Source organism: Quercus robur, chromosome 2 (genome assembly GCF_932294415.1).
Source record: "Quercus robur chromosome 2, dhQueRobu3.1, whole genome shotgun sequence".
In the NCBI taxonomy this organism is placed as follows: domain Eukaryota; kingdom Viridiplantae; phylum Streptophyta; class Magnoliopsida; order Fagales; family Fagaceae; genus Quercus; species Quercus robur.
Window position 1 is genome coordinate 14,775,871 of NC_065535.1, and position 25,285 is coordinate 14,801,155.

Genomic DNA, 25,285 nt, shown 5'->3' on the forward strand with positions numbered 1-25,285 from the left:
ACTTGGACGACGAAACTAGGTTTTGGACAAAACCAAGGCGTTGCGAGGTCCTCAGACTCAAGCATGTGGAGAAACCAACTACTCGGATGGGGAAAGTCCTCGGCTCAAATACTGTAAAAGGTTAAGACCAATAAGAGTGTTAAGAAGATGGCGAAACGCCCCAATATTCAGTGGCCTAAGGGGGTTGTTCATTTCGCGGGTGATATGTCTTCGGATGGTTACTTGCTACACCGTATCGAGCATCCAGTTCTCATCTCGGCTAGTTTTGGGGTAAGTATCGTTCTTCACAGGTCGGCATTGTTGTGCCAAACAATTCTATTAAAGTTATGGCGACATCTTTTTCTTAGCAAGTATTTTGGCCCTAGTTGTCATTGATTCAAATGCTATATTATTGTGCCGAACAGCACTTACAAATTCGTAAAAATGCCCTTCTCTTTGATAAGGGGTTAAGGACCTAAGTATTGTACTCTAAGGTCGACGGTATTGTGCCCGACCGATTCGGGCAAGATCTTTTTATTAACCGTAACTTCGGTCCTAGACGTCGGTCACGGTTTAAAAACAAAAACAATTTTACAAGATTGTATGTCTATGCATTGCGTTATCATTTCAGAAACATAGAGATAGAACATGCGAAGTAAAATGATAACAATTTTTATTAATATAAAGATGTATTACAACGTACAAAGAGGGGCTTAAACAAGCCTATACAAAAAGTGAACTGCCAAAACAATAAAAAAAAAAAAAAAAAATCAGCAATACAGATAAGTAAACAGTCAGGTGTCTTTTAAACTCGTCTCCGAAGTCTCTCCAAACTCTGCCTCAGTATCACCCATATTGAAAGAAGGACCTTCTTTAGAAAAAGATGGAGGAGATGAATGAGGAAGATGGAGGAGATGAATGAAAAGAAGGAGGAGAAGAAGAGGGAAGAGATGAAAAGAAGGAAAAATGAGCAAAAGAGGGAGAAGGAAAAGCACCAAGATGGATCTGGTGGTGGAAAGAAGAAGAAAGAAAGGCAAAGGGAGGCGCCAGTGAACGAAGAGAGGAAGAAGCAGGGGCACTTAGTCCCTGCCCCAGTCCTGACTCCTAACGCACCGGTGCCATGTTAGATATGCTCATGAGAGAGTGGGTGGTACTGATAATGGATGTCCTCGGCTCAATCACACCGAAAGTGAGACGTGACGAGGCCCTGCTTCGGATTTTGGCTGAAAGGAAGGTTAGGCAAATCTTGAGTCTCCGCCATCCTTGTCCTGACCGAGCCATTTCGAGCTTTATTAGAACATGGTGTTTTTGGGAGGGGAATGGCTTCTTCATTGCTTATGACTGTGGTGAACGTATTACAGGTTGAGGTATAATCAGAGGGTAAAAGTAAACTCTGGGAGGAATCTAAGGATTTCAGATTTCTGGGGGATTAAAGGGATTCATATATGGGAGAAACAACTCTCATCTTTTCTCTTTATATAAGGGACGAAGAGGAGGGTACTAAATGTGTTCAGATCTCCAAGGAAATCTGTAAACAAGAATGTGCCCGTTCCGCTCCCCCACACCATCAGTAACCATTGAATCTGAGAAGTCTCGTGAAGGGAAACCATTAAAGACATGCTTCGGATAACCAAACGGCATGAACGTATCGTGAATAAATCAAGAAGAACATCTCGTAGACCGGTGCATTTCCTGGGCAGGTGGAGAATTGCCAATGTCAGTGAAAGGTTAAATTAAATGAGCCGTAATAAAGGCTCGGTATTATCAAAACCCCCCTCTCCAACCAGGAGGTCGGACAGCATGGTTTTGAGGGGCTACTGTGGGGCCCAATAATTTATGGGCCAGGCCCACTTATTCATGGGGAGTCCTAAGGCCCAAGCCAAAGAAGGCTATAGTCCAAACCCAATAATGTAAAGCACAAAATGGCCCGGAGAAGCAGCTGAGGACAGTCAAGTCCTCGGCTGACCCAAAGCTCCACCGAGAAGAGGGGCAAAAACGGTATAGGGACAAAGTTGAAAGAAAATCTAAAATATCTAGGAAAGGCTGCCCTTACTACCCTTCCCATACACGGCTCTGCACCTAACAGAGCCGTATTCTTCAGCTTTATCAACCACTCCCAACGACTTGGGTTTTGGACTGACGGGACAAGTATCAGTCTTGGAAAGGTCGACCCTACACGTGGACGAAGGAAAGCGAACGCAGGCTAGTATAAAAGAAAAAGTAAGTAATCTGGATAAGGGGCTGGAAAAAATGGCCAAAAAGGAAGGGCCTCCCAGTCCACCTCCAGGAGAAAGACTCCAGGGGTGAAGACACCTGAAACACATATGAACACCACAAAAAACCCACCGCTGAGTAACCAAGGCCTAGCCTTTCAAACCCACTCTCTACAAATGATATTGTCTGGGCTCTTTCACGTGCGAACCCAACACTGTTGTGGTTCGTTGCGTATCGCGTCCCTACACGTATCATTTTATTTAAATATTGTGCTAACGTGAAAAATTATGAGAATTTCAAAGGTTTCGGTTATATATATTGTAAGGACACGATTTGTAACGAATCGTAACAATGTTGGGTTCGCATGTAAAAAGGCCCAAACAACATCATTTGTAGAGCATGGGTTTGAAAGGCTAGGCCTTGGTCACCAGGCAGTGGGTTTTTCGTGATATCCATACATGGTTAAGTCGTCTTCGCCCTAGGAGTCTTTCTCCTGGAGGCGGGCTGGGAGGTTCTGGTTTTTGGCCATCTTTCCCAGCCTCCTTCTTGGCGCACTAACTTTTACATTATATAATCCTTCTTGGTTGATCCTAGCCCTCCACTTGTTGGTCAGGCAGGTGCTTACTTCTGTACCTGTCCCATCAGTTGTCCCCTCTTACTTTTCTGTTTAGTCGCGAGGATCAAAGTTACACCGTCCAAGCATCTTTTCTCATTAACATGATCAGGACGTTGGCCGGTGCATTTAATGCGGAGGGGACGTATTTTCCTTGAACCTATTTTGCACCGTACCTCCATGTGGGCCCTATTCCACTCACATCCCCTTCAGGGGACTATTTGGGGATGGCCTTCACTAAGACGTTGCTCTTCTTATCAAAGCCTTGGAGTGCCGAGGACATGGTCGTCCTCAGCTGTTCCCCTTAACCCCTCGGCCTTTGATCACTCTTCCTCGGCATACTACCTCCTCGGCACGGGCCCTGAGCCCGGATAGAGCGTGGGCCGGATCATAAGCTTCCCGGCCCTACAATAGCCCCTCAAAATCCTGCTATCCGACTCCTCGGACGGATAAGAGGGTTTTGATGACATCACATATCTGCCAATGCCTGTCCATCCTTGTCACCTATCGGTTCCCGAGACTTTTTATCTGCCCTAGATGCGTTCCTAGAGCCCTTGGAAGGCGAAACATGGCCTCATTAAATACGGGCGGCTTTGTGTTTCCCACGTTCTACGGTATGATGAAGATCGAACGGTCGTGATCCCTTGGTCTTTATGGGCGGAAAAATTTGTGCAGTTACCCTAGAAAGTATAAGAGATTTTTTGGAACGGATCTATCTCTTCAGTTTTGCACTTAAGAGTTCTAGCGCGTATATTCTGGGTTCATCTGAATTTTCGTCCAAATTCAAGTCTATCTCCAGCACAAAAAGCCTATCCGAAGCGCCTTTCCTCTTTTATGTAAGTTCTCTACCTCCATTAACTCGTGCTTTTTCTTTTCTGGGTTTGTTTTTCGTTGATTTCCTTTCTTCTCCCGTCACGGGTTGGTTTTGTTTAGTAAATCATAGAGATGGCTAAATTGAGACTGAGGAAATTAGTAGATACTGAAGAGGCGATGAATAAGTTCATCGTCGATTATAGGATTCCTCCCAAAGTAAATCTGCGGCATTGTAAGATGGGGGAGTGGCATTATAAGAGGGAAGCGGGCGCGGTGGTAATTCCCGTCCTCGCCTTTGTAGAGGGGGGTATGAGAATCCCTATGGGGCCGGTAACGAGGAGTTACCTCAGGCACTTCCGATTAGCCCCCACCCAGTGCGCCGACAACGTTTTTAGGATTCTGGGTTGCATGGACGCTTTAAACGAGAAGATGGGGTTAAGACTGACCCACCATGATGTGAACTGGTGCTATAATCTCCAAAAGTTGAAGGGGAAAATCTTTTACATGAAGTCAAGGGAGGAAAGGGTTCGATTAATCCAATGCCTCCCTGACTCCAACAAGGGATTAAACAAGGATTTTCTTATCGTCTCTGGTGAATGGGACGATGGCAATCCGTGCCCCATAGTAGAAGGAGAACCAGGTGGGGTATTGGGAATGGAAGGGCGATGAGCCTTAACGCCATTCTAATCTGATGTTGTTTGGTAACTAACCATGCATGCGTGTTTTTCTTTTTGTAGATCAACACGCTTACCAACGGCATTTTCACTTAGTCAACCGGGTGGACTTGGAGACTGTTTTACAAGCGGCAGTTTTTGTAAATGACAGAGATGGTCAAGTCCGAGCAGCTCACAAAATACTAGGGTACCCTCCTGTTCAGAAGTCATTTGCGGACGCAAGGCACGTGATCAGCGCCAGCCGCCCTTGGCTTCCAAAAATTACCGTAGTCGAGACAGGATTTTTTATCTCCCAGGAACCATCTGTCCCCGAGAACATCCCACTAGTGGGCCCCTCCTTGTCTCATCAAGTAGCAGAGGACGAAGGCGAGCTAGATCGACCCGAGGAAGGTTTTGGGGTATTTGACCTAGCCCTCCAATCCAAGGATCCTTCTGGTGACATAGGTGACTCAGCCTTGTCCGAGGCGGAATTGTCATCAGTAGGCACCTCTTCTCAAGCCGAGATGGGACTCAAGAGAAAGCCCCTAACCCCCATTCTCGAACTCCTCGAGGGCCAACCTGGGAAGGATACGCAGGGAATGCCACAACCCAATGCTCCTTCCCCACCACCTCGGCCTCAGATTATCCAGACCAGGTCATCTTCCACCAAGTCACAGCCACAATCCCCCCGCCCCGAACTTCCTACTTCCTCCCAACCAGCTCGGCCTCCTCGACCTGAAGGCACTGATTCAAAGAGAAAGAGGAGCCCCAAGGGCAAGGAAGTCATGGACGGGGGAAAATCCCAACCTTCTAAGGAGAAGGAGGAGGCTCCGCGCATTAAACAACTGAAGATTGGACACGATTTGTAACGAACCGTAACAATGTTGGGTTCGCATGTAAAAAGGCCCAAACAACATCATTTGTAGAGCATGGGTTTGAAAGGCTAGGCCTTGGTCACCAGGCAGTGGGTTTTTCGTGATCTCCATACATGGTTAAGTCGTCTTCGCCCTAGGAGTCTTTCTCCTGGAGGCAGGCTGGGAGGTTCTGGTTTTTGGCCATCTTTCCCAGCCTCTTTCTTGGCGCACTAACTTTTACATTATATAGTCCTTCTTGGTTGATCCTAGCCCTCCACTTGTTGGTCAGGCAGGTGCTTACTTCTGTACCTGTCCCATCAGCTGTCCCCTCTTACTTTTCTGTTTAGTCGCGAGGATCGAAGTTACACCGTCCAAGTGTCTTTTCTCATTAACATGATCAGGACGTTGGCCGGTGCATTTAATGTGGAGGGGACGTATTTTCCTTGAACCTATTTTGCACCGTACCTCCATGTGGGCCTTATTCCACTCACATCCCCTTCAGGGGACTATTTGGGGATGGCCTTCACTAAGACGTTGCTCTTCTTATCAAAGCCTTGGAGTGCCGAGGACATGGTCGTCCTCAGCTGTTCCCCTTAACCCCTCGGCCTTTGATCACTCGTCCTCGGCACACTACCTCCTCGGCACGGGCCCTGAGCCCGGATAGAGCGTGGGCCGGATCATAAGCTTCCCGACCCTACATATATATATATATATATATATATATATATATATATATATATACATATATGAGCTTGTATTATGAGATGCATTATTGTCTTAAATTCTATAGGTGCTTGTTCTGTTTGTTAATGTCATCCAATTTTCCACAAAAACATAGTAAAAGATAATGTTAACCACCAAAAATTTTGTAGTTTTTTTTTTTTTTTTTTTTTGAGAAACAAAAATTTTGTAGTTGAACTAGTATTTTTTGTGTATTTCAGTAAAGATATTTAGGGTAGGAATCTCCCTACCTCAATTATTTAACATGCAAAGCAATTGCAAAAGCTTTGATTTGGAACAGCTATGGGCTGGGTTAACGTGTTTCGATCGGTTCAATACTGGGCCTGACTCGATCCAGTCTGAGATCAAATCCAACAAAGAGAGAGCACGAGACAACAAAGACGAAAAGGGCCTTGACCGTTACACTCCCAAAACGCACCGTATTAACCCTTTCTAAGTATATCCAGTCGTACTCTCATAACTTTCTTTGTTTTTTTGCTACCGTTAACAGTTAAGAAGTAAAGCTAAGATAGTTGCCCAGCTAGATCGGTGAACCAATGCAAGGAGGATCATCAGGCATTGGATATGGCCTCAAATACCAGGTTAATTATTCAAAATTATCCGAACCCTAAATTCAATTTTTTTCTTTTACTGAGCCTCAAGATCTTGAAAAAAAAAAAAAAAAAAAAATGTAAAACCCTAAAAATCTTTGTCCAGGCTAGATGCATTTCGGATGTGAAAGCAGACACAGATCACACCAGCTTCATCACTGGCACTCTCAGTCTCAAAGAAGAAAACGAGGTTTATATTTTAGCGTTAGCAAAATTTGATCTCAATTTGTGTTTTTTTGGTTTCTTAAATTAATGGAGTTTTGAGGTTGTTTGTTTCAGGTGCATTTGATTCGGGTTTCATCAGGTGGAACCGAGCTCATATGCGAGGGTTTGTTCTCGCACCCGAACGAGATCTGGGACCTCGCTTCCTGTCCCTTCGATCAACGGATCTTCTCCACTGTCTACTCTTCTGGTATTTGATTTCGTTGATCCTGATCTTTTATTTATTTATTTATATATATATAATTCAAAACTTGATTACGCTGCCACGATGTTTACTTAACAATGAAATGCATAGCTTTGTATGATTTGTTCCGATTTTTTAAGGAGCTTGCAAGCATTGTATTCGACCATAAACATTGCAAATAGATTTATGATTGGGATTTTTGATTACTTTCTGATAGGTATCATACTAAGACATTCATTAGTGTTTCTGATTTCGATCATTCTATAGCTCAGAGGTGCTGGAGATTATTATTATTTTTTAAAGTAAAAATCACTTTAGTAGAAGTAATATAAAATATGACATGTCAATTAAGGAAGTAATAGCGCATATGAATTTAGATAGAATAGCATGGAAGAAAAGAATAAATGTGACCGACCCTAACTAATCCCAAAATTTTGGGTCTAAAGTGGTGGTGTTGTAAAAATAATTTTATTTGAGAGAGGAGTCAGTTTGAATGCACAGTCCGTGCATTGGACCACTCCTAAAATATTGTAATAGGAGATTCAACAGATTTAAGAAATCAAGAAAAGAAAATGACTGGATGCGACTACCCATTGTAGTCTCAAATTTTACAAGGATCACACTAGGATTGTTTAATGACATGAATGGGAAAGATTCTGTTCTTGCGTATCTTGGACTGCTTGTGTTGTTTAAATCTTACTTGCCAATACTTGAGCTTTTGCTACAGAGTCTTTGGCATCCCAGACTAGCCGGAATAATATATACAATTACACACAAGTGACCAAATATCTTGAGCTGTTGAACAATGCAAAACAAGATGCTCAACTGACTCCCCATTAATCTCCTTCTCGCACGTACAATATAAATGCTCCCTAAGTCAAGAAAGTGGCCCTTGGAGGTGTCTTAGCCCTCCAGATGCTTGTCCATGGGAAGTAAACTCCTGTGGACTTTCTTAGAATGTCATAGTATGAACAGACTTCAAACTTTCCCTTCTTAGTCAAAGTCTAGGATAAGTGATCCTTTCCTTCACTAGATGGAATATCAGAGTATAGCAAAAAAAAAAAAAAAAAAATCCACAAACTCCAATTCCCAATCTTGAAAAGGTTGAGTCAATTGAGAATTCCAATCCCATATACCTAGCAAGATTCATGGTTATTGAAGCACCCTTTTCCATTGTCAATCTAAATAAGTAAGGAAAGAGGTCTTTTAGAGAACAATCCATACGCCAAGGATCACACCAAAAGTGAAAATGAGAGCCATCCCCTATAATAAACTTAAAATATTTAGAGAAAAAATTCCACCCTCATTTAATACGCTTTCATAAAGCACAAAAAATAATAATTAAATAAAGCAAAAAAATACACTCTGGTAGAGACACAAAGAAGCAATTTTGTTACGAATTGAACCTCGAACCAAGCAATACCAAGAGACAATCAATTCTTAAATTGCTGTGAACTTCTAGACCCAATACATTCTATTTGGCGAGGGGGGGGTGGTAGCAACAGTAATTTGGAACCAAGTCCAGGAGTGTGGTATGGGTCAAATCAAGTCTTGCTATATAATATTTGGTTTTCACAAGACCAGCGTGGTCTGGGATTGGTGAAAGTGGCAAAATCTAGAGGCTTAGGATGTTGTCAGTGTCACACAATGTCAGTGTTGTCTGGGGTTTACAAAAAGCTGCATAGTTTGGGGAGGTAGGGAGTCATCAAAGTTGTGCGACCATATTTCGTGATTGCTGATAACTAAAAAAGGGTAGGGAATGTGATTGCAGGTGTTGGGTGACCACTTTATTAATGTTTTCAGCACTGGGAGAAGTTGGAGACAATAGCCCTGGCTATGAAAGTGGTTGTCGGTGTTGAAATGAACCAAAGACCAATTGCCAGCAATGGCGGAAGTCAAGTGGTACCAGCTGTGAAGGTTCAGAGTTCAATGCTTTGATATCATGTTGAATTTTTGGGAAAACATGTGTTAGGTGATTAACCCTAACATTGGTTTTAATATCAGTAATTGATCTCCAATTTATAAATTTTCCCTCACAAATGGCAATAATAACAACAAGAGGAGAAATGAAACATGTTTTTCTAATGCATTCCTACAACAGATTCCTAATCCTCTCTTTTTCAACAAAGAACACTCCATACCCATGCCATAACTAACTAGATGGAATATAAAGGAACCTCCCATTCCCCTCCAAGCTATCTCTTTGGAACTTCTTTAGTCTATTTCAAATGTGAATTGGTATCGTAAAAGTTGACATGAAATACATAGGAAAGGAAGATAATGTACCATTAAAGAGAGTGATCCTTCCTGTTAGGAATATGAAATAATTGTTGTAATTCCTTTAGTTAGGTAGTTAGCTAGTTGGTTGAGATTATGATGAGTTAGTTAGGATTTGAGCACATGTAGCTCATTTAACACACGGCTTAATTCCTAGAGCATATGTTGAATTAACATGTAGCTCATTTAACATGTGGCTTAATAGAGCACATGTTGAATTAACTAGCCAATTATCTTCAGTCATGTGGGCCAATGACATTAGAGCTAATCTCCTATAAATATATGATTGTAATTCAACAATAGATATCAATTAAAGAATAAACCAACTCATTGGTTAGTGCATTTCCTCTCTCTCTCTCTCTCTCTCTCTCAATATTTCTTTATGGAGGGTGACTATCTCGAGTTAAGTCAATTTTCCTACAATTCTTATCAATTCTCCTATAATTCCCATCCATCCCCATTAGGAACCACCGGGCTCCTAACAAGTGGTTTCAGAGCTGTTCATCCTGAAGCCGTGGTTGAAACTAAATCTACAACACTTCTAGACGAAGCTATTTCCAACTTTCAAGAAGTTCAGAAAAACTTAGCATCATTTTGAAGAAATTATTTGATGCAGAAACATCAACAATCCCAAACACCTCAATCTGATGAGAATTATATATCAAGCAATGCTCTAGCCATAACTTTTCCAAAATCAATCAAGGTTGATTTTCCTAGGTTCAAGGGTAAAGAACCTACTGCTTGGGTTTATAAAGCAAACCAATACTTCAACTATTACAAGACCCCAAATCATGAAAAGCTTCCAATGGCCTATTTTCACATGGATGGGGAAGCATTAGTGTGGTTTGAAGATGCTGAAGATACTAGGTTATTTGTGAGTTGGGATGCCTTTGTTCAAGCACTACAAGTCAGATTTGGATCTACTGCCTGTGACAATCCATTGAAGGCTACTATTCAAGAACCACTTGTTATTGTGAGTAATCCAATGCTCATTGGCGTTAGCCAAACTCATGTTTCACCAAATGGGTCTATTCATGCAATCAAGAAAGAAGACGTAGACTTACCACATACTCACATTGGGGGCCAAATCTCGTTGCTTAGTGGCTGTCACAAAGCCAAGGGACTAGATGCTTCTTTTCTTGGTAATAGTTGTGAGATAAATGATGGATTCCATAGCTGAGATGATCACAATTTTTATAAGAAATTGAGTTCTATATTGCTGAAGGTTAATTTCAATACGACTGCTTTGCGTTATGCTCCTATGTCATGGGTTGTGATTAATTGTTTTGGAGCTGTTCGTGTAATCAATGGTCAAGATGCTTTGGCGTATTGGGTTAGTGGCTAGTTTCTCCTAATAAAAGTGTCATTTCACAACAACGCCTTGTGGGCAAGTCAAGGGGAGGGAAATGTTAGGAATATGAAATAATTGTTGTAATTCCTTTAGTTAGGTAGTTAGTTAGTTGATTGAGATTAGGATGAGTTAGTTAGGATTTGAGCACATGTAGCTCATTTAACACATGACTTAATTCATAGAGCACATGTTAAATTAACTAGCCAATTATCTTGAGCCATGTGGGCCAATGACATTAAAGCTAGTCTCCTATAAATACATGATTGTAATTCAACAATAGATATCAATTGAAGAATAAACCAACTCATTGCTTAGTACATTTCCTCTCTCTCTCTCTCTCTCTCTCTCTCTCTCTCTCTCTCTTAATATTTCTCTATGGAGGGTGACTATCTCAAATTAAGTCAATTTCCCTATGATTCCTATCAATTCCCCTATAATCCCTATCCATCCCCATTAGGAACCACCGGGTTCCTAACACTTCCACCTTGCTTTCTTTCTCTCCATCTTTTCAATGATAGCATTCCAAACTGATCTGAGCTTCAAAAGAAGAGCCCAAAGGTAATCCCAAATATTGCATTGGAAGGCTTTACTTCACAACCCAACACTAAGGCAAACCCCATGGCAACATTCACTTCACCCACTGGCACTAAATCACTTTTCTCCAAATTAACTTTTAAACTTGATACCACTTTATAGCAAAGGACACATTGAAGGCATCCTAACTACTCTAGGTTAGAATCAGAAATAATTATGATGTCATCAAAAAGTAGCAAATGTGAGATCTCCATTACGCTTCTATTCCCTCCTTCAGCCTTGAACCTAACATGAAACCACCAGTCTTTTGTAGCATACTACTACTTTTTTTTTTTTTTTTTCCTGTTGGATAGGTGCATACTACTAAAAATTTCCATCACTTGGGTGATAGAAGCGAAGATAGAGGATTTCCTTGCCTTAGGCCCTGGCTACCGAAGAAGCCAGTTGAGTGCCATTGACCATAATTGAGAACCTGAACAGTTGACATGCAATATTGGATCCATTTTTTCCACTTTTCAACAAGAATAGCACACAATCCCAATTAACATGATCATGTACCTTTTCAATATATAGCTTACGTATTACCCTAGGCACATTTTACTATCCAAGCACTCATTATCAATAAGCATTGAGTAAAGAGTTTTTTTTTTTTTTCTGCAACAAAATCATTCTGTGTATCTTTCATCAAAGTCCCAAGAGTTCGGTAATAATTCCACCTGGCCCTACTGTTTGAACCAAAAGTGAGGATACTATAAATAAGCATTGAATCAAAAATTTGTATTCCTATAATAAAAGCATTCCATGCATCTGTCATCAAAGTCCAAAGAGTTAGGTAATGATTTTTTCCCCCTCACTGTTTGGTTGAACCAAAAGTGAGACTACTATCAATAACGTACTGTCATCAAGGTTGACTTTCTTTACTAGGCACTCCTATTCCTCATGCAATCACTCTTCCCACTATGGACTTTGAATTTGGTCACCCTCAATAAGCCACTCTCCCTAACATGAGTTGTGATTGGGAGTGATGACTATTGAGTCTTATTTTTACTGGGTCTGATTAGTGGCTCTCCTCAGAAAACATTATGACCTTAACTTAGGTTTTTTAATTATTATTATAGAGTTTTAAATCCAATTTTTCGCCAATAATTCTTCCAAAAAGGTTAATGGGAGGACTAAGAGTAGCAGTAGGAATAATAAAAGGAAATGCAGTAGAGAATAGAAAGCATCTTGTCAGAGCATATGTAGCTTCTTGTATAGGAGTTGGAGCAGGAAGACGAGTAGGAGCTCTTGTTTGTTCGCTTGTTAGCTAGTCTTTCCTCGCTTGCCTAGAAAAGTGGATTCTCCTTATTCAGCGGATCTGGGGCTTCATATGAAGCGTCTGCAGATTACTAAGCCGTGGATCGAGATCTTAGAGCTAGACAAGACTTTTTACACCTTGGGGAAAGCCCATACAGCGGAATATTCTTGATTGAGCATTTTATTATTTACACCTGTTTCTGTTTGCAAGCAAGTCTACTGGCTCAAAGTCAAAGATATTGATTTGTTTTATTTTGTTCAATGCTCTTGAAGGTGAATCATATGGAGCAGCAATATGGCAGATCCCTGAGTTATACGGCGAGTTGAATTCTCCTCAGTTGGAAAGAATTACCTCACTTGATGCTCATGTTGGAAAGATTAAATGGTAAGTTTGTTTATCCTAATCTTCCATTTCTTTACTCTAGGAATCAAGAACAAGTTTTATTTTTTTCCCCATCCTCGTATCACGTCATGTGGTATATTAGGTACTTATCAAGAATGTATAATTTCTCCATCTATTTCTTTTTAGATCATGTAGCTTTTCAGCTCTATCTGGATCACTCTAGTGGTGACTGTGTGGTGCTATATTGCAATATTTTTCTACTTAAGAAAAATCTATCTATTTTTTAGTTTTTAGGCTTTTAAGTTCTTTGATCAATACGTGTGATTCATCAGCTCACTTACCCTATATTTTGTACACCATGAACAGCATTCTTTGGTGGCCCTTTGGAAGGCATGATAAGCTGATCAGCATTGATGAGGAAACCCTTTTCTTGTGGAGCTTAGATTGTTCCAAAAAAACAGCTCAGGTATAGCTCATAATGAAATTTGTACAATGAGCACATGCCCACCTACTGTGATTGTGGCAAATGTAGTAAATGGCTAAGTTTCCTCTCTCGCTTCCAAAAGCATTAGAGTTATCAGGATTTTTTTTTTATAAGTAATAAGTTTTATTGATATAAAAAATGGAACACCCTAGTACACAGGGAGTGTACAAGGGGTCAAACAATTCAATTACAAAAATTACAAGAATCTAGGAAATCAAGAAAAGAAAAAGGAATGATTGGTTTCGCATAGTAGCCAACCAATCCAATAAAGTTCTAAAGAAAAATAACTTGAGGTCTGGTATGGATCTCTCATTATCTTCAAAACACCTACTATTTCTCTCCCTCCAAAAACACCACAATAAGCAATGGAGAACAATCAACCATATATACCAATTTCGATAACAACCAAACCTTGCCTTGCCAACAAGATAGAAGCCCCATATAAGGAGGCTAGTGTGGCTGAGCTTATGAAGTCCGCTAATGGAGTCCTCTTTTGGGATGTAAGTTTCTTTAGGGGTGTGCATGCTCGGGAATTAGAGGCTATGTCGGGTTTCATGGATACCACACATATGGTTCTTTAGTAAGGGGGTTTGGTGAGGATAAGATGTGTTGGAAACCTGATAGAGATAAGGGGTTCATGGTTAAGGATTATTATAATATTTTAGTGGGCTCTAATTACTACTGTTTTCCTTGGAAAAGTATTTGGAAATAGAAGATTCCTTCTCGAGTAGCTTTCTTTGCTTGGGCTGTTGCTTTAGGGAAATGCTTAACGATTGACAATTTACAAAAAAGGAAGGTTTGGATATTGGATTGGTGCTACATGTGCAAGTGTAATGGTGAATCGGTTGACCATCTCTTTCTTCATTGTCCCGTTGCTATGGATCCGTAGAGTTATTAGGATTCTCCCGTTCCCAAGACCCAAGTATGATGACCTAATGCATGTACAACAACAACAACACATTCCAAGCTTTAGGCCCAAATGGCACCTCCTTCTTCCTTAATAATAATAATGGGGTGGAGGATTAGGTCATGTGTTTCATGTGTTTTAAGTCCCAACCTGCATGTATAATTTACCCACACAAAAAAAAAAAAGAACAAAATAATTTCATTCTCGTTTTAGTTATGAATATGTGAATTTGTAATCCTATTTTTCCTCCATAATCTTTAGTTGACTAGACCTTTTTAAGACCTTAACAACTTAAAGATTACCTACCAAATCTCATACTAATCAACAAAATGTAAGGTAATAGGATTAGAACTCAAATTCTACGCCCAATCAAGAATTTTCCAAAATTGAGAAAACACAGCATGTAAGGTATTAAAATTGGGCCAAGTATGTCTGTACTTTGTAGTGATTATGCTTTTGATTGGGCCACTTGTTGGTCAAATGGCTTGGAAGATATCTCTCACTTTCTACTTTCTTGACGTATGTCAGATTTCTTCAATTTATACTGATTGTCTGATATAATTTATTGCTGCGTACAAATATAACCTCTTAAACTCTTAGTTGGCAAGATAGCCAAGAGCCTTTTAATTCAACTGACACCTCCTAGAGTTTCCAACGGAGACGTCCAAGGTTCAAATCTCGCCTCCCCCATTGTTGTAACTATTGAACTATCTAAAAGGGGAGTTCTATTTTCTTGTTTAAAATTATCATAAATGTTTTTCATACCGTGCAATTAATCATTATAGTTGTGGAGTAACTGCATAGTGTAACTATTTTACTCTTTAATTCTCGTGCTGATTCTCATTTAGGCCTTCTTGCAAAATCTAGGTACAATCAAAAGAGTCGGTTGGCATGTTGCACAACTTATCTGGAGGAGCATGGGATCCACATGATGTGAATGCTGTTGCTGCAACTTATGAATCAGCCATCCAAGTTTGGGATCTACGTACAATGAAGTATGTTATACTTCTCGCACATCATTAATACATTGCTTTAAATTGTGAACGACTTCTTGATTTACAAAAAGGGAGCAAAGGTGTTTTGTAGAAATGCTAATTTCATGTGACAACTCACACAAAATCTTGCTGTCGCTTGATGGCATTGTTAATTGCAGGAAGACAAATTCAATTGAACGTGGCCATGTCCGCAATATTGATTACAACCCCAAGAAAAAACATATACTTGTAAGAACGTAACTTTGCATTAAGCGTGCTCTTCTGTGTGATATAATTCTTTTTTAAAAGATAAATTTGTACGATTTTTACATATATCTAGTTTCTTTGGCAGCTAGAGCCTAGTGGGTGTCTGTCCTCACAAAGATATGTGTACCTATTGTATGTTACATTGTGTGTGGTGGATAGAATGTTCACATTGTTTTGCGTAGCATAAGAAATATCCTTTTCTTTTTTCTTTTTTTTAATTTTTTTATAAGTAGCATAAAAATAAGAAATATCTTTACTGCAACATAATAAATAGTTTACAATTATTGCAGGTCACTGCAGAAGATGAATCTGGGATAAACATATGGGATCTTAGAAAACCAAAGGTTCCCATCCAAGAACTTCCTGGACATACACACTGGTATATATATTGAGCACTGTTGCAGTTCTGATCTTTGTCAACCATGTTTCTGCTTGATGAACCATTCTGTATACATGCATTTAAAGTGTTTTGTGTTACTATATTTGTGCACTTTTAGGTGTTTTTAACTGGCCATATCCTTTATTAAAGCAGAATTTATATATTTTCGCATACTTTTAGCTGCCTAATTTTGACCTGTGTAAAAAAATCACCAGGACATGGGCTGTCAAGTGTAACCCTGAATATGATCGGCTGATCTTGGTACTCTCTCTCTCTCTCTCTCTCTCTCTCACTCATATGCACACATGCATACATATGTATTCAAGCCTTTAAAATCCTGAACAGATACAATAGCATGCATTTTCCGTTCAAGCCTTTGTAAGGTCTTGTTTTGGCTTATAAAAAGGTTTTAGGTCTAAGTCGTGCAACTGTTGCCTCATATGTGCTGTATATTCCAGTATTGTAAGACCACTATTTCTCTAAATATCTGGTGACTGACTGACTGAATCACTGAAAGTATGAAACCAGTCATCGTGTTTTTCAGGTACTTTAGTTATTGATGTTTTTTTATATAAAATGTATCCTATTGCAGAGTGCTGGTACAGACTCAAATGTCAACTTGTGGGTGACTTCTCCATCTTGCAGTGATGATTTTACATCTGAAAGGTTGTTTTCTTCTGTTGTTCTTCGACTTATTATTTCATTCTTTGGAGTCTGCTGATATCATCAATGTTTGTGTTTTTGGCAGCCTGGTTGATTCACCTACTCGGCGGTTGAATCCATTACTTAATTCATATAGTGACTACGAAGACAGTGTTTATGGTAACCACTGCATCCTTTTGGTTTTTCTATGCATTTTATCTAATAACTAAAGCTGACCAGTTTCCACTTGATTTAAAGGCCTTGCTTGGAGCGTTCGTGAGCCTTGGATCTTTGCGTCATTATCCTATGATGGGAGGGTAAGAACACTAGTAATCTGCTATATAAAGCAGTAGGAAGTGCTGATTAGTATTCTCGGGAAAGAGAAAAAAGAAAAAGAGAAGTGAAATAGCCTGAGACAACCGATATTGTTTATTGGTAAAGATGTTAAGACCTCCATAGCCAGAACCACTAACCAAATGGCTTTGCCCTTCTATCTCACAATGTCACAATGTGAGCATGAAGTTTAGAGTCTGTATGATTTTTTCATACAGGGCTTCCTATACGATCCAGTAATGTGCTTCAATTGGAATTTCCTTTATCAAGGGTGTGAACAGAGAGTGATTTCCACATAACAAATGTAGAAACCCATTTGACATTTCTCCAGATCTCAATAGTTTGTTTCTTTGTTTTCATGCAAAACAGGTAGTTGTAGAAACAGTCAAGCCTTTTCTCTCAAGAAAGTAAAGCTCGACATGAATTGCGCATTGCTAAAACTGGTCTACTTGGTGATGGTTCTCGCTGATATTATTGTGCATTCATTGGTCGGGTTCAGACAGACACCAGAGGGGACCAGAAGCTAAAATTGAACTTGGGTGTGTTAGCGCTGAGTAACAGGTGATGGCGTAAATAGCTTTGTCCAGTAAGCAACACATTGTGAAGACAACTCCATTACATACATTCTTTTCATATGAATCTAGGTAGATTTATTATCACGATATCCGCTCATGGAATTCCAGGGTTAATTTTATATTCCTTTTTTGTAATTTTCTTTCGTTCGTAAGCTCAACCATTGTTTGGTAATCATTTTACATGTATGTTTGAGATGAACTGTTCTATTTGACATCTTTCACCTTATCAAAAGCATACGAATAAAACTGGCTGTAATGCATTGAAATGCCTGGCTTCCCCTAGCCCCTAAATTTGTACTTTTTTTAAAAAAAAAATTGTAGAGAGACTAGGCTATTGATTGGTCAATAGCAGTTATAATGGGGCTGGTATGTTTGGGACTGTCCTTTTTGTCATACCACCCACAAAGAAAAATCGTACTTGGAGCTTACAAATTGCCAGTGATAAAAAATAAAAGTGATGTCAATGGTGGATTTATGTCAAAGTGATGGTTTCTTATTCACAATTTATCATCGTAGAAAAAATTGTCTCTATGGTAAAGTTGTTGCCTGAGAATAAAATGGGATGTATGCCTCATTGGATTTGGTGAAACTGGATGGGAATCAGGGGTTTTTTTTTGAAAATAACACTATTTTATAAAAAATTTCGTTAGTTAACAGGTTTTCAAAATATATTAGCAAATTAAAATCTTGAGTATGTTAAACCCGAGTTCACTGTAGCAAATCGAGTTTAAGAGGTTGTTTGGATGGCTTGTTTTCATAACTCAATTTTTTGTTTCCATAACTTATAACTCAAAAATGGTGGGACCCATAGCTAGAAGTCTGTTTGGCTGCACGATAACTCCGTTTCTATCACTCAGTTCTTTAATTTTTGAGTTATGAGTTATGGAAACTGAAAACACATTTTGTCTGTTTTCAGTTTCCATAACTCATAACTCAATGATATTTTTGTAATTAAATAAATATGGGACTCACTAGTCATAACTCAGCCGCAACTTTTGACCAATCTACTTTTTTTTTTTCCCTTCTTCTTTCTTCTTTCACTGGGTTGGGTTCGGTCTTCAGTTCTGGTTCTTTTTTTTTTTTTTTTTTATTGGGTTCGGTGAGTTTGGGCACTTGAAAAAAAAAAAAAACTGCACCGAGTGACAGGTATGAGGCCCACAAATAATGTGAAAAATATTGAGTGATGAGTAATGAGTGATGGTGCCAAATGGGTAGGGTATTTTAAGTGATGAGTAATAAGTAATGAGTGATGAGTGACGGAAATTGAGTGATGAAAAAAAGTTATCCAAACAACTTCTAAGAGACTCGAGATTTATGGAACTTGAGTTTTACACACTCGATTTCCTTTCTTTTCTTTGACCTGACTGTTCTTCCTTCGTTTTTCATTCTCCAGACCAACTAGACCCACATGGCAGTAGAAGAAGGAGAAAAGAAAGAAGAAGAAAACCAAACCCAAATTTGAGCCGATTAAGAACACCCACATTAAATTTGAGCCGATTTCCTCGCCCTTTGTCTTCGCCGCCATTGTTGGGTTTGTAGCTTGACTTGCTTCGTTATTTTTTTTCTTTGTCATTTTTGTTGTCTTCTTCAGTAGTTCTTCGTTTTTGTTCTTGTCTTCTCTGGTTCTAGTTCTTCTTCGTTGAGTTTGGCTTCTCTGGTTGGGAAAATCGATTCTTTAATAATCGAGTTTAACATGAAACTCAAGTCTCTTAGACTCGAGTTGCTACAGTGAAATCGACTCTTTCAAACTTGAGATGTTAGTTTCCTAAATAGTTTTGAAACATTACTAACTAACAAAATTGTTTGAGGATTGGTGTTAGTTTGCAATTTTTCCTTGCGAATCAGAACTATATTGTTTGTGATAAGTTCAAGGCATACAGTGGAATCGACTCTTTCAAACTTGAGATGTTAGTTTCCTAAATAGTTTAGAAACATTGCTAACTAACAAAATTATTTGAGGATTGGTGTTAGTTTGCAATTTTTCCCTGTGAATCAGAACTATACTGTTTGTGATAAGTTCAAGGCATTGCTTTGCCTAAAAATAAAGAACTCTTGAACAGGAAGTCTAGAGTTACATAATTTTTGATCCATTGTTTTCAGTGAATTCTTCGTCGACCATTGTTGGCTGTTGCAGACTATGTGTATCCTATCCACCAATTCCGAGCTGAGAACATGGTGAAGATGAAAAAGTTGAAATGACATTTCTTTAACATAATGGCCATTGTTACCAGTGATCTATAATATCTAATTGGCCTAATCCGTACTGAGTACTGACATATCCTCCATGGTCTACATTCATTTGGAGGACTTTAGTCCTTCGAATATACAGAATGAAAGTAGTATTACTAGTTGATTTTTGAGGATCCCCAGGCCACATTTCTTATTAGAACCAAAGTGTTCTGCATCTCGCCAAAAATTTCATAATTGTTTGTTTTTACAGTAGCAACCAACCCTGTGAATGGAGCTAAACATTCATGGAGGTGGTGGTTTGATGTTTGTTAACAAAATTTAGCCACTTTTGTCCTTCGTTTTTTGTATTTTTTTTTTGGTTTCTTGTTACACTGCTCAAAGATAAAGTCGAAGCATTCATCGAAGCTCTGTTGCTCTCATTGATGGGGATTATTGCCTAACAGTAAAATGTGGGGAAAAATGCATAAATGGTCTATTTGGAAGTCTCTTTTGTAAAGATAATGGCCTATATGGAAGTCTCTGAAAGCTCCCATTCAGAACCAAACCAAGTGTTAGGTTCACATGTCCCCCTATACTTTTCCTCGTAAGAAAAGCCTCTCTGCAAAACAAGTGCAAATGAAAACAAATTACGTACCTCTTGAAAAGGAAAGCGTTTATATCGCTCTAAAACTGAAAGAAAGTGCAGCCATCCATGGACGGAGGTAAACTTTGGCATTGGGGGGCAATGGCACCCCCCCCTTTTTTTTTTTTTTTTTTTTTTAATATTAGTATATATATAGTTACTAATTTTAGCAATTTTGTGCTATAAAATTAGACTTTGCCCCCCCTTAATAATATCATTGATTCTTTTAAAATTAATGTTATAGTTACAAACTCTTCTAGAATATTTTTACAAATGGTTGAAGTTGTAAATTTTTATTGGTTTGCATCTAGACGTACCAATTACCTCACTTTTTTACTTACTAATAACCACTCACCATATCAATAATTTGTAAAATAAAAATTGTAACTCTAGCATTTTCCTCTTTCTAAAGGCCATAAAATAATTTATAGGTACAAGCCCAAAATAAATTAGCCTAACAACAAAAATTACCAATAGTAAAACTAAAAACAATTAAGTTTAATCAATCAATTTTAATCAAAACAAACAAACCAACTCTTTAAAAAAATTTAAATAAAATAATTTTTTTCTTACCCAGCAACAATGCACACATCAAAAGCACAAAACAATAATAAATAGAAAATAGAAAATCCCTTAGCAATTAATTAAGCAATAGAGCTGGAGTCCAAAACTGCCACACATAACCAACAGCAAAACTGCCTCTTTAACTCTAAATCCTGACTCCACGCAGCCATTACAATCTAAAATTTGTTTTTACGTAGATAATGTGTTTCTTGAAGTGACATTAAGCTTATCCAAACGCAGTCACAATTAAATTTCTTGCTTCCTCGTCCACCGGCAGAGATCCAAGTGTTTTTTTACACTTGTTCTGCCGTTTTGACTCGTACGTGGCACTCTTTTTCACCACGTATCTTTTAACACGTAAGCAAACCAACCAACCACGTAATTCAATTCAACTTTATCCACAAGCTCATGGTCAACAGGTGTCTTGCCATGTCATCATAGAGCAAGTTGCTGACACGTGGTGAAACGAGGTGGAACATAAAGAAAAATGGTGGTTCTGGTCGGCAAGAGGCGGAGTTGTATTACAACACCATAACTTGGATTAGGACTTAATAGCTAATAATTTCTTCCACATGGATAAACTTCACTTTCTGAGTTACTCATCCAAAAGAAAAGGGGAAAAAAAAAGGGTCCACTTTCAGAATCATGTCTCTTTGGCGTACTTTTATCTACAGCCACGTAATCACCAGCAAAGATTGCATTAAGAAATTATTTCTAATTTTTATGATTTGCTTGATTAATACGTTACAACCCCACCCACAACCACAAGCTACAAGCCCATATGTTTTTTTTCTTCTCCTTCTATTCCAGATAAAACAATGAAGGTAGTTGCAAGTGGCAAAAACTTAAAAAACAACCAAATTCTATCACAAAAATTATACTTTATCCAAAAGGAAGGAAAAAAATACAATCAAGAAACATTTATGAAAAAACAAAAAACAATATTTTGTGGGCATCAGCAAGCTTTGGTTTTTATGCACCCTATGGGCCAGAACCTAAAATATCCTGGCCTACAAATCATCGGTGCTTTGTTTTTAATTAGTTATTACTTGCATAGGCACATAGCAAATAGATGACGAGCTGAAATTCGGTTTTTAAATTTTTTTTTTTAAATTCTGATAATTATCTTCTTAAGCTTTTGATATATTTCTTAAGAGAAATGATATATCCACAACATTTTTACAACAAATTTTTAGTGGCAGGTTGTTACTGGTTGTTATTATTGGGGCAAAAAAATAATCTTAGTGTTAGGTTCAAATTTGAACCAATAACAATTAACCACTTATGATTTGTTGTAAAAATCTTGTAGACGTAGCACCTCTCATTTCTTAAGAAATAAAATAAGAGATGGCATTTTACTATCAAGATTGATTGTTATTAGTTTTCATTTTAATTAAAAGAATGCAGTTGGAGTTGATGATTTATAGCATTTTTTTTTTTTTTGCCAAATAAATATTAATTTATTAAGTAAAAGAGGATAAAGGAACTAGTCCAACTCATCTACATCACTACAACTACAAATTCAACATCAATGGGACAATGCAAGGTAGATGCTTCCCCATCTGTCATTCCTCATATACAAATGAGCACATGGACAAAGTAATTGGACTACCGACTACTCCTCCTTACTACTAGCAAGTAGCACCAATAATAAGTCCAATTATATAGAAATTTTATAATTTACAATTGTTGATAAGTAAACAATAAAAATAATTTTAATTTTTGATCCAAAAAAAAAAAAAAAATTTTAATTTTTTATCTTAATAAATTACTATAGAAAAAAAAAATGAAAATCTTTTTGTCTCAAGCATGGGCTCTTACAAGCAGTGGCACTTTCATAAATCATAAGTATATTGTACATTAAAAGGGCTTGTTATTTGTTGTTATTATTATTTCATAAGTAGATAGTGAGGAGGAGGGGAGATAGGATTTTTTTTTTTAATGGGAATATATCAAACTTTATTATGAATGAAAAGCAACAATTACATCAAGGAAAATAGCAAAAATTATCTTAAATCCAAATAGAAAAATCATCAATATCTAGAGTATTTTTAGCCAACAAATGAGTAAAGTGATTGTCTTGTTTATGTACATGGGAGATATGAATCCTACAAATAGGAACGGAACCACCCTTAGACTTGGGGGGAATTAGCCCCCTCCTAAATTGTTTTTTTTTTTTTTTAAATATTACTCCCTCCGTCTTAGTTTGTTTGTCATCTATTCTATTTTAGGATGCCCCAAAATATTGTCCTGTTTCTAAAAATAAAAGTCATTAATTTACTAATATTCCTATTATACCCTTACTTTATTTTCAAAGAGAAATGATATGTCTACAACATTTTTACAACAAATCCTAAGTGGCAAGTTGTTACTGGTTGTTATTGTTAGGGCAAAAAAGTAATCTTAGTGTTAGTTTCAAATTTGAACCAATAACAACTAACCACTTGTGATTTGTTGTAAAAATGTTGTAGACATAGCATCTCTCATTTTCAAAACTTTTTGAAAAGAAAACTAACAAATATTTAAAAAATCAATCTAACTAGGGCATCTTTTCAGTTGCCTCATTAAGAATAGCTCTTTTAAAAAAAAAACTGATAAATTTATTTAAGGGTAGTTTTGTAAACTTATACATTTATATAAGGTAGACAAGACAATAAATGATACTTTCTTAAAAAGTTTGACTTTTTAAACATGACAAACAAATTGGGACTGAGGGAGTATTATATATGTAAGGACACGTTTCGATCCACAGCCCAAGAGGTTTGGACAATGGCCCAATGAGCCCAAATCAATAAATTTGTTAGAGAGTGAGCTAGTTATTGAACGTTCAATGAGTTAGAATGTAAATCACAATAGGCTAGTTGGTGTTAGAATGAGTAAGACAAATAGATTGAAAAGAAAATTACTCCTTGGTTAGGTCCGAGGATGGTATGTTCTTATATATTTTTCTTAGACTTATACAAATATTCAAATTCTTGGTTACACAGTGATTTCTTTTCTAATTTTCTCATCCCCCCCTGTAATGGAATCCTTCCCCTTTTATACTTCATTCCCTTCTTTCATCCCAGCCTTCCACATGTTGATTAGATTGTTAATTTCCTTGATACTTGTCTCATCAACACCTTCCTGAAATCTTTGTGGGTAGTTGTAAGGCTAGAAGTTACTGTTTAGGTATCATTTTCACATTAATGTGGCCAGTTGGTTAGATGCAAAGTATTCAATGTGGTGGTAGCGGCTTTTTTCCTAGATATTTCTCAATTCTATATTGACTCACCTTTCTCTAAAGTTTATCCTCCCAAGCACGGTTGCCCACTACCAAGTACTTGATGGGTGATCGGACTTTAGGCTTCCACTTTGTTGGCCAAGGAGGGGTTGCTCCTCGGACAACGTCACCTGTTTACTACGATCAGACCTCCTCCTCGGCCTAGTAATCTACTTGCCTTCACTAATACGTACTTGTCTTCGGGCTCTTTGACGTCCTCGGGTGCGGCCCACGGCCCAATATCCTTATCTAAGCCCTTCATCCATACAATATATATATATATGTATGTATGTATTAATTTTAGCAATTTTGTTCTAGAAAATCACATTTTCTTTCCTTTTAACAATATTATTGATTTTTTTAAGAGTAATGCTATACTCACAAAATTTTTTATAATATTTTTTCAAACTGTTCTGGTAGCAAATTCTTATTGATTTGCATATGGGCACACCACTCACATCATTTTTTTACTTACTAGTAACCACTTATCACATCAGTAATTTATAAAAAAAAAAACTTGTAACTCTAACATTTTCCTCATTTTAGTAACCATAAAAAAAATTTATAAATCTAAAATCTAAAACAAAATATACAAGCCAAAAAAAAAAAAAAAAAAACTCAACAACAAAAATTACCAGTAAAACTAAAAACAAAATTAAGCTCGATTAACTAATTTTATCCAAAATAAATAACCCTGCTCTTTAAAAATTCTAATAAAAAATAATTTTGTTCTTACCCACCAAAAAAAAAACAAAAAAACCTCAGCAGCTAAGTAACAAAATCTGAGGTTGAAATCAGAGCACACAGCTAATGATAAAACCTAGGAATGGCAATTTTTCCCCGCCCTACTTGACTCGCCCCTCCCCAATTCGCCTCGTGCGGGTTTTTCCCACCCCGCAAAGGTGGTGGAGCGAGGATGGGGCGAGATTTTAGACCCGCACCACAGGGCGGGGCGAGGATGGGTTTACACTTTTTAGACCCACCCAGCCCCGCCCCACCTCGCATTAATAAGGGTTAAATTGTAATTTTATCGTACCCTAAAACCCTACTATTTAAACAAAAATATCATCAGCTTATTTTATTCTACCTAACGTGGCTCTACCTCTTTTTTCTCTCTAGCAAAGTTGGAAATAAGGTACCAATTTTAACTTTTTTTGTCTTTATTAGAAACAAATTTATATACTTTGAATTGCTGATTTCATTCATGATTCATACGGTCTTTCTCAACTTACTTTTCATCATGAACATAATATAATTTTTTTTAATGAGGTACGGGTCTGTGGCTCTAAATATGTGTCTGTGTCATTGTTTTTGTAATTTTGTGTGGGCATTTGGCTGCTTAACAACACTGCTTCTTTGTGCTTGTTAAAATCCATATCTATTTTACAAGCTGGGTTTTTGTTTTTTAATTTTTGGAAAACA

General features: G+C 37.9%; 1 protein-coding gene across 1 annotated transcript; it reads left to right on the forward strand.

Annotated features, from left to right (window-relative positions):
• Positions 1-6,284: 6,284 nt before the first annotated feature.
• On the forward strand, positions 6,285-17,491 carry LOC126712542 (WD repeat-containing protein DWA2). The gene is made up of 13 exons (XM_050411901.1): positions 6,285-6,448; positions 6,564-6,647; positions 6,737-6,869; positions 12,595-12,706; positions 13,031-13,130; positions 14,923-15,050; positions 15,209-15,278; positions 15,587-15,675; positions 15,891-15,936; positions 16,268-16,341; positions 16,424-16,497; positions 16,576-16,634; positions 17,020-17,491. Exons 1-13 carry the CDS (start codon positions 6,404-6,406, stop codon positions 17,059-17,061), a joined length of 1,056 nt encoding a protein of 351 aa, XP_050267858.1. The 5' UTR covers positions 6,285-6,403; the 3' UTR covers positions 17,062-17,491.
• Positions 17,492-25,285: the final 7,794 nt, after the last annotated feature.

Excerpts from the sequence above, each read along its gene's own strand:
- LOC126712542 (XM_050411901.1), top strand. The coding sequence starts at position 6,404 with ATGCAAGGAGGATCATCAGGCATTGGATATGGCCTCAAATACCAG. Across the intron at positions 6,870-12,594 it reads CTCCACTGTCTACTCTTCTG|GTGAATCATATGGAGCAGCA; the intron begins GTATTTGATTTC and ends ATGCTCTTGAAG. Across the intron at positions 15,937-16,267 it reads AATATGATCGGCTGATCTTG|AGTGCTGGTACAGACTCAAA; the intron begins GTACTCTCTCTC and ends ATCCTATTGCAG.